At 39.6% G+C, this 10357-nt stretch overlaps 1 protein-coding gene across 1 annotated transcript in view; it reads right to left on the reverse strand.

Annotated features, from left to right (window-relative positions):
• The window catches only part of LOC122806893 (A disintegrin and metalloproteinase with thrombospondin motifs 7-like), a 2879604-nt gene that overhangs the window by 584083 nt on the left and 2285164 nt on the right, over positions 1-10357 (reverse strand). The window contains exon 21 of the mRNA XM_044077696.1: positions 9258-9431. Coding sequence (XP_043933631.1) covers positions 9258-9431 — 174 coding nt within the window. The remainder of the gene's footprint in view (positions 1-9257; positions 9432-10357) is intronic.

The following is a 10357-nucleotide window of genomic DNA, read 5'->3' on the forward strand; positions in this document are numbered from 1 at the left end:
AGGGCTCTGCATAGTCTATTTTCGCTTGAGCAAGTTGGAGGTTGGATATTTACCTTTTAGAGAAAGTGAAAGCAGGTGAGCCATGAGCATAGCAGGGTGCATGTTACAAATATGAAGGCAGGTATGTGTGGGAAGGTGATAAGAAGATAATGGGTAAGTAACATGCCCATGTGACTGTTGCCACACTTGTTGATAACATAATTGTGCGGTCATTTTTGTAAACAGTTTAAATGTATACCAGTTTTTATATATGAGGTTTGGGACAACCTAATTTGTCCAGGACCATCTTTGGGGAGTGGGGGGTTAGCATAGGGGAAATGTGGGGGGGGGGTATGGATGAATAGAAAGTTTAAGTATAGTGATAGGGATAGGTTAGTTGGGCTGTGGGTGGTAATGGGTTAATTGAGTGGGGAGTTTGAGGAAGTGAGGTAGACTTGGGGAGGGATTTAGGTTTTATATTAGCGTAGTGAAGGAAGTAGTGTCACATTTGGCATGAATTTGTAACCCTCCCTCCCTCTTTTTTCAGTAATTTATTTGGTTGGCTTATCAAGTGTTTATGGGGCAGAGAAGAGGGAAAGGGTTGTCCTCATCTTTCCCCGTCTTTGTGATGTTGTTAGTATTAATGAGGTTTTGGGATCAAATGAGCTGCTGGATACTGCTTGATAAGAATAAGTGAGTGGATTATGGACACTGCTTCTTCGGACAAATTGAGTGGGCATGCTGCCCTGATGGATGCTAAGAAGAATGTCACGTTTCAATTATTCTGTTACAGTTTTGAATAAAGTTATTGGTTTCTGTTTGAATGTAATAAAGCTCTTCAAACGTCTGTTGGTGTCAGTGTGCATTCCTAAAGGGGGGGGGCAGGACAAATTGGTGTTTATCCACTGTCAAAGGTGTGCTTTCTTCTGATGGACAAATGTACAAAAGAACAGTAAATATTTAAATGATTTGTTGCTGTAAGGTTTTCCATTGAAGACTGAACATTATCAGACTGTGAGCTGGTGCAAAATGACAATTATTTTTAAACTGTTGCATGAACAATTACTTGGTTAGTAGTGTGGGTGATGCAGGAAATTATAAGCAGCAAATATGGCCATACATGGACACAGTTTGAAAATGGATGAGCATGCTGGACACATTACTGCTTCTCATATTACTAGAGCAGACCAGGCAATTTACATTGAGAAAGTAGAACTACAAAAGTACTGGAGTTGTTAAACATTAAGTATGCCATAACCTACTACTGTTGTGTAATCTGTTTGGTAACATTAACCACACCATCTGCAAAATTATTCAGAAAAAAACACAATAATCTCAGAGAAATGTTTAAATCCATTACCTTTGATTATTGCAGAGGTTTTTAAAACCAAATAACAGAAAACAGTCAAGGCATTTACAACATATAAGGATATACAGCAGTGCTGTTAAAACTAAGAGAGAATTTCAAGTCTAAAAAAAGACTCACAGATAAAGCAAGAGAGTGTGTTTATGATCTGTGTCCTAAAAACACATAAAATTGACTGTTTTCCTTTACAAATTATCAAGAATTAAACACATCAGAATCAATATCAGTCAAAGACTTCATTAAGTTATAGTAACTTATGCTTGAGCATGTTGTCAATAAACATCTATTAAATTACTCAGACATCACACTTTAGGTGTGGGTGTTATCACATAAATCTAATGAGCTATGAAATGACAGAAAAAAGGCTATAGTGAGAATATGCCTTACCTGAAAAGTACCAGGAAAAAGTCAGTAGAAAATATAGAATGCAGGATGGAAAATATCAAATGTAATATATGTACAAAGTAGGGGTTGTATGAAGGGAGGTCAGGCAAAATGAAAGCAAACATTATAAATTATCAGTTTATATTTGGAATCATGTGAGAAGAACACATAACCATCACATACAGCACAAGGTGATCACAATAATCTGGACTGTGAGACAAAATAAAAAACAGAAAAACAGCCACTGCAGTAATTGTGCATGCATGCTGAAAGATGCAGATGGGAACCAAGCATAGTCACACATGCCAGCATTGTGTGTGGATGGCACCAACAGCCCCAGAATATTGCACAATCCTCCACAGCCTAGCAAAATGTACTTCATCAGCAGGCAGCAGTGTGGAGAATTATAGGATAATTTAGTGTACAATAAGGATATAATGTAATAGCACAATATGATTGTGGTGCGGCTAGCAGTTTGCAGCACTCTGTGGGGGCATGGCTACTAGAAATTTTAGTTGTGGGTGATAGTTCTGAGGTAAGACATGGTTGATGAATAATAACTTCTGTGGTCAAACATGTGGTTTAATCAAGGCTCATTAGCAGCTGCAGGCCATCCCCTTACTGACTATGCAATTTTTTGTGCTGCCCACTGTTGGCAAAATGTGCATGACTGCATTCCCATTCATTAAAGGGTATTGTTTGGTGCTGCAGCATCCCCAATCACCAAGGAGTAGTGTCAAGTGCTGCAGTCATCCCACATACTAGATAGCAGAGCCTAGTGCGTCAGCACCCCCACTCACTGGGCAGGAGTGCCTAATGCTATAGCTTCTCCACTGACTAGGAGGTAATGCCTAGTGCTTCAGTATCGCCACTCACTGGAGAGTAGCGCCTAATGCTCCAGCTTCCCCACTCACTAGGAGGTAATGTCTAGTGCTGTACTATCCCCACCCACTCGGAAGTAGCATCTGGTGCTTCAACATCCCCACACACTGGGGAGTAGTGCCTAATACTGTAGGTTCCCCAGTCACTATTAATAATGCTTAGTGCTTCAGGACCCCCACTCAATAGGGAGCAATGACTAGTGTTGCAACTTCAACACTCACTGTGGACTAGTGCCTAGTGCTTCAGTATCTCCACTTACTTGGAAGTAGTGCCTAATAATAAAGGTTCTCCACTCACTAGGAGGTAATGCCTAGTCCTTCAGTATACCCACTCAGTAAGGAGTAGTGTCTAGTGCTTCAGAATCCCTACTCACTAGGGAGCAATGGCTAGTTCTTCAGCATCCCCAGTCATTGGGGAGTAGTGCCTAATGCTGTAGCTTCCCCACTCACTAGGGGATAATGCTTGGTGCTTCAGTAGCCCACTCAGTAGGGAGTAATGCCTAGTGCTGCAACTTCAACATTCACTACGGAGTAGTGCCTAGTGCAGCAGCATCCCCATTCACTGGGGAGTAGTGCCTAATGCTGCAGCATCTCCATCCACTAGGGAGTATTGCCTAATGCTGCAACTTCAACATTCACTATAGAGTAGTGCCTAGTGCAGCAGCATCCCCATTTACTAGTGAGTAGTGCCTAATGCTGCTGCATCTCCCTTCACTGGGAGAAGTGCCTAATGCTGCAGCATCCCCATTCACTAGTGAGTGGTGCATAATGCTGCAGCATCCCCATTCACTGGGAGGAGTGTCTAATGCTGCAGCATCCCCATTCACTGGGAGTAGTGCCTAATGCTGCAGCATCTCCATCCACTAGGGAGTATTGCCTAATGCTGCAACTTCAGCATTCACTATAGAGTAGTGCCTAGTGCAGCAGCATCCCCATTTACTAGAGTAGTGCCTAATGCTGCTGCATCTCCCTTCACTGGGAGTAGTGCCTAATGCTGCAGCATCCCCATTCACTAGTGAGTGGTGCCTAATGCTGCAGCATCCCCATTCACTGGGAGAAGTGTTTAATGCTGCAGCATCCCCATTCACTAGTGAGTAGTGCCTAATGCTGCAGCATCTCCATCCACTAGGGAGTATTGCCTAATGCTGCAACTTCAACATTCACTATAGAGTAGTGCCTAGTGCAGCAGCATCCCCATTTACTAGTGAGTAGTGCCTAATGCTGCTGCATCTCCCTTCACTGGGAGTAGTGCCTAATGCTGCAGCATCCCCATTCACTAGTGAGTGGTGCCTAATGCTGCAGCATCCCCATTCACTGGGAGAAGTGTTTAATGCTGCAGCATCCCCATTCACTAGTGAGTGGTGCCTAATGCTGCAGCATCCCCATTCACTGGGAGGAGTGTCTAATGCTGCAGCATCCCCATTCACTGGGAGTAGTACCTAACGCTGTCACATTTCCATTCACTGGGAGTAGTGGCTAAAGCTGCAGCATCCCCATTCAGTAGGGAGTAGTGTCACTAATGCCTTTACTGAGATCACAACGGTGGCAGCATAACAACAGGTGCTCATGACAGCACAAATGCTACAATACAGTCATTATGCAGATGTTACTGTTTTGATTTTGTCACAAATAATGCATACTAAAATGCAAAAATTAGTAGAAATGCATACTTCATATAACAAAAGAAAAATAATCCATTACAGCTGTCCCTAAGGAATCCCTGTTATGCACCACAGATTAGATGTTATGAGAGATACCTATGTAAGCCATTCCCGAAGACAAACAATTAAGAAGAGATGCACTATCCCTTGTATTAAATTTTCACCTACTGTATTCAGTTTTTGCTGTCTGAAGTTGAGAAAATCAGCTATTTGGAAGTACTAGATTTTTTTATCATATTGCAGAATAGCAGGGATTGGGGAAATTGGTCTTTTCCCATTGTAGTGCAATCTCAAAGTTGGTATATATAATTAGTAGACGATGTGCCCCCCCCCAAAAAAAAATGTATTTTTTTTTATGTTTTGCTTTTCAGGATATTAATAGTGAAATAACTTGAGGTTGAGAAATACATCATTTCAATGTAAAGTCATAATTCCACATAAAGACAGACAGACACACACACACATATTTATTTGTGTGTGTGTGTGTGTGTGTGCACATATATATATATATATATATGTATATATATATATATATATATATATATATATATATATATATATATATATATATATATATATATATATATATATATATATATATATATATATATATTTATATATAAGAAAAACAAACCCGGAACTCAGTAGGAGTGTGCTGTAATCCATACAAAGTGTCAGAAATCCAACAAACAGCACATAAAAAACACAGCCTGGGCCAGCTCGTAATCCTCCAAAACATGCGCTAAGACAAACTGTTTAAAATAGACCACGCATTTATTCAGGATACAAAAAATAAAAACTAGTAAAACTAGTAAAATGTCAAGGGATACACGCTTTTGGGTCACTTCAACAACCCTTCTTCAGAGCCATATGGAGGATTACGAGCTATTTGGTGGTATTCTGCAACTGAAATGCTGAGACGCTATTAGGCTGTGTTCCATGTGTTGCCTTTTGAGCATTTAACACTTACGCTGAAAACATCAGGTTGTGTTTCATATGCTGTTTTGTTTGGCGTTTGACTCATATGCTGAAAATACCAGCTGGCCCTGGCCATGTTTTATGTGCTGTTTGTTGGATTTTTGACACTACACACACACACACACACACACACACACATATATATATATATATATATATATATATATATATATATTACATACACACACATATCAATCTTAAGAATATTGCAAATAAGGGCGATAGCATATCTGTGTGTGTGTGTGTGTGTGTGTGTGTGTGTGTGTGTGTGTGTAACTAGGGAATAAACATACATGTACATTTACTGATAGCTTAACAATAAATTAGGTTGCTACCGGGGATCCAGAAACTGGCCCAGCATAACAGTCAAACATTTAGCAAAAGAAACACTAAGAATTTCAGGAAAAGGGAAAGGAATTTGATTTGTTAATTATACAAATTATCAAGTGAGTGTGTGTGTGTGTGTGTGTGTGTGTGTGTGTGTGTGTGTGTGTGTGTGTGTGTGTGTGTGTGTGTGTCTAAAATAGAACAACAGAGGTCCAGAAGAATGTCACGGTATTTAAAGGCCTTTACAGTTTTCAGAATGAAAGTCTCAGGTTTGAATGGCTACAGCCCAGCTTGGTTCAGCATACTTTATTTTACAGCAATGTATGAATAATATTACCTTCATCTTAGTATGAATGAAGAACAGTCAGAAGAAGGAGCAATACAGTCTGTGCTAAAGTCTATTTAGCAATCTGAAAAAAAAAATGTCAACAGGGGGGAAAATAAATCTGCCCTGAAAAAGACCAGACTGTTAAGTGTATGGAATATGGACATGGCAAAGGATCTGTTTCTGATGGTCATTAACAGTTATAAAAGCAGCAACAGCAGTGGGTCTAAAAGTTATGATGCAAAAGTTATAATAATATAAAGTTAAATGATGCGGCATATTTGATTACTACCTTTAAAAGACCTATTTATCTTAAATGCAGATTATTAGTCACTTAGTGAGGTTATGAATTATCTAAATATACAAGGTTTGTTAGAAATAACCTGAGATTAATGGTGACAAATGCTTTGGAAAGACAGCAGACCTTACATTAAGGAGTTTAACTTAATGTGATTGGTTTTGATTCTGAAAAATAGGGATGATCACTGCCCTGTGAAGTTCCGGACAATAGCCATTCTGCTCAAGATACGACAGTCATAAGTAGACATGCACTCATTAAGTTAATTACTATAAGCCTAACAAATTCCCCCGTGACAGCATTACAAGCTTTGTGCTAACTACCCATCAGGGAATACATGCACACTGCTGTGTCTGTGTGGTAGAATTTCTATGGTCAGGTATTACCAACAAGAATAAGGCCACACTTTTTGAGGGTAGGCATCAGAGTATAAAGTAAAGTAACTCACAAAAAAGAATGACTGACAGAATGACAGAAAAAAGAAAGTTAAAGTGACAGGCTATGAGAGCTAGGAAGACAAAAAAATGGATAAACGCCCTGCATAATTTTATTCAGAAAAAATCGGGATGTCCTTGAACTTACAGCACATATGTCCAAGCAATAAGGCAGAAGGTAAACAACAATGTTGAGCGTCTGGTGTACCAAATAGTTTTGAAAGGGAGGCACACCTGCAAGCATTTTATAAACCTTTCTCTAACATTTCAGCTAATTGCTAAGAAAAAGTCTCTAAAAACAAAATGAAAATAAATCAAGAATGACTATTTAAAAAATAAATACAAATATTTTAAAATTAGATTTAGCATTTTCATACCTTAATGAGAATTCTGTACAGAAGAAAGTTATGAAAACAAGATGATTGAGGCCTGGTCCTAAGACTCAAAGGGATGAAGTCCTGACTAAGACCTAGAAGGCCTGTGTTCAGCTAGAAGTGTGGACATTGATGGGGCCTGGCGGGGAGGATGGGAGTTAAAGACCAACTGCCATTCTGGAGGGATAGAGGCAGCATCAGCCTATTTGATTAGTGACATCTACTGAAGAAGGGATTACTGCTGGTAGCCATGGGTCCTAGAAACTGCTGCAGAAATCTAGGGGCATCATGAGCCACAGTGTGCATGTGTTCCATGATGGATGGTTAGCACAGAGCCTACAATGCTGCCATGGGGGCATGTTAAGTTGGTCTACTTGAATAACTGACTAGCCCACTCCCTATGACCTCTCACCACTACTTCCGGGAGTGGGCTAATGAGCTCTAAGATGGGAAGGGATGGGGCCCAGCTTTTGTCTCAAGTGTAAGGATGTGCCATTGAGCTAGATGGAGTAAGAATAAATAAGTTGTAGGACCACTGTGGCTCAGATGGGCCCAGCATACCCAACACGGAGGGACTGATGAACTCCCCTGAGCTCCCGGTTCTCATCCCTTAGGAGAAAGAATGAATTGGTCAACTGGATGTAGGTAGACAGCCACTGGGTAAGTTAAGTGGAAAAGATGGGGGGATGACAAGATGAATGGAAGATATGGGATATAAGGAAAGGTCCCTAACAAATCAGGAATGCACCCAATGTAAGAGGGAATGGAAAGACAGCATATGCTGTAGACCCAGTGCCTCATTAAGGAATGGGAAGGTGGTGTTGAAGAGGCAGAAATGATAACAGAAGTGTCTGTTAGACTGAGGATGATTTGAAACAGACATAAAAAATATTAGAAGGGTAGCATGTTTAAATGGCCTGAACTGTATTACCAGAGGAGATGGTTTAGCCTGATATAAAAATGGGCATGTTGATGCTTAGCACAAATGGAAAAGTGGGTGTGGAAAGAAGAGGCAGCTGCTCATGGTTAGCATTAGCACCTGGCTGCACATAACTGAACAAAGACGTTCTTACATATGTTGTCTGCAAGTATCTGTACGTCTGAAAGAATATGGTGAGCAACTTCGTATTTATAAATGGCTTTCTAGACCAACAGATATGGGGTTGTAGAAGATGTGAGGACTGCAAAAATGAATATGCAAACAGAGAGAACATGCTCTAACAATGAGTCTAGGGTATTTTAGAGTGTTCTCCCTACGCTGAGATACAGTGATCGATATATATATATATATATATATATATATATATATTTATATATATATTTATATTTATATCTATATATCTATATCTATCTATCTATCTATATATATATATATATATATATATATATATAGATAGATAGATATAGATATAGATAGATACAGACATAGCAGGACTGTGTGTGTGTGTGTGGGGGGGGGTGGTTACAAAATGTGTTAAAAGTATAAGGGTGAGTTGTGTAATTCAGTTTAAATTTCAGAGTGTCTGGAATCGCAGTATTGGGCTTGGTACTTCTGCTGAGAAACTCAAGTAACACTTACAAACAACCTAAATAAATCACTCAGTGCCACACTCCGCTGTTACTTGTTTATATAGACCATAAACATTATATGTTGCTTTGCATCTGTCCCAACCTTGGTACTATCATTAACATATCTGTAGTCTATCAAGCTGTTCCTCATAGAGAAATCATCATGAAATTAAATGTAAATTGTTTCAGTTGAAGGAAAGTGCGAAAGTTCAATTTATATTATTAATCTCCTGGTATACACCTATATCCTGTGGTGTAGAGGCAGAAAGCACTGAGTACTGTCTGAGAGGCCAAAGCTGAATTAGTGGCTAAAGCAATTGATGCAGGTGACACAGAATATGTGTCCTACATGGGGAGGGCAGAGAGTATGGGAGCTGTGGGTCTCTACAGCGATACACAGATAGCTCATTCCTGCTAGGGGTGGGATTCTGTCATACAAATGTCCTTACTGATGGAACGCCAGTGATGGCACAAGTCATTCTTGAGTTGCACATATGACAGCCCCTATGGAGGGCTCTCATCCTATACCGTACTAGAACAATTCTCTAGTATGAGTAAATAAATGGGTAGAAGCCCATTGGGGAAGGTTTTCTGGGCAACAGACATAGAAGCAAAAAGCATCTAGGAAAAAAACTTTGATTTATTTGTACATTGTCTGATAAAATCAAAGCTCATGCTTACTTCACTCCATGAAGAAGTATACCAGTCCAGACAAGGTTCAGAATTGCAAGACATCTGCCTTATTGGTTTGTGCTGGAGAGCCTGGCAGTGGAAAGGTCGAAGAGGTCTTTGGTCCCGACTATCAATGCACTGAACTTCACGAAGAGTAACACCACCTCCGCAATTCTTAGAGCACTGTAAAAAAGAAACATATCCAAAAACATCAGAAAATGTTAGTCCATAATAATTCTGTGTGTACTATAGGGCCTTTGCTATTTACAGCTGTTCTAATGCAAACCATTACTACAAAATGAAAAATTCATAAGTAGGAAAAAAAAACAGAAAAGTCTCTACTAGCTCTAGAGCATAGACGGATAATGACCAAATTACAGCCCAAATGACCACAATTCATTTAGCTACCCAGGCTTGGAAGGATACAGCCAAGCAGCAATGAGAGCGAGTGACCGGTGCCTACTCACACATCTCAGTACAAACTCTGTTGCATATCCCACTGTAAAAACTTGGAGGACCCCGATATGAATTCTGAAATAGAAGGTAGATTCTTGGGAATTACACCCAGCAAAGATGCATACCACACTACAGTAGAGCATAACCAGGTATACAGACAGACATATCGTCTGGCCAATAAGAGGACGGAGTGAGGTATATACCTGAGTCAAACGTATATGACAATAGCCAAGGCCCAGTTCTCAACCATGCTACTTGGATATAAGATGAGTTTACTAAAAGCATTACCCTTGAAAACACAGACCCATCACTGGGTAATATGTGGTGCTATTCCAGCCAGGATAAGAATACAAACTGGACTACAGCAATCTTGATAGCGAAAGGTTGGTAAATGCAAAAAAAGTCTCTCTTCTTCACATGTGAAACAAACATAAATGTTCTATAACACCAGCAGTATCATTTCCCTTTTTTCATTAAGATATTATTTTTCAATATCATTTGATGTCACTCCTTCTCCCACAAATCCACTGAATTCTAGCATATCTAAAAATATTTTGATTTCCTTCATTAAAATATGAGCATCACATTTTCATAAAGTAAGACGAATGTAAAGGATCAGATTGGAGAGGAAAACTATGTACAAAGCATACCAA

Source organism: Protopterus annectens, chromosome 7.part0 (assembly GCF_019279795.1).
Source record: "Protopterus annectens isolate FY-2018-M chromosome 7.part0, PAN1.0, whole genome shotgun sequence".
Taxonomy (NCBI): domain Eukaryota; kingdom Metazoa; phylum Chordata; order Ceratodontiformes; family Protopteridae; genus Protopterus; species Protopterus annectens.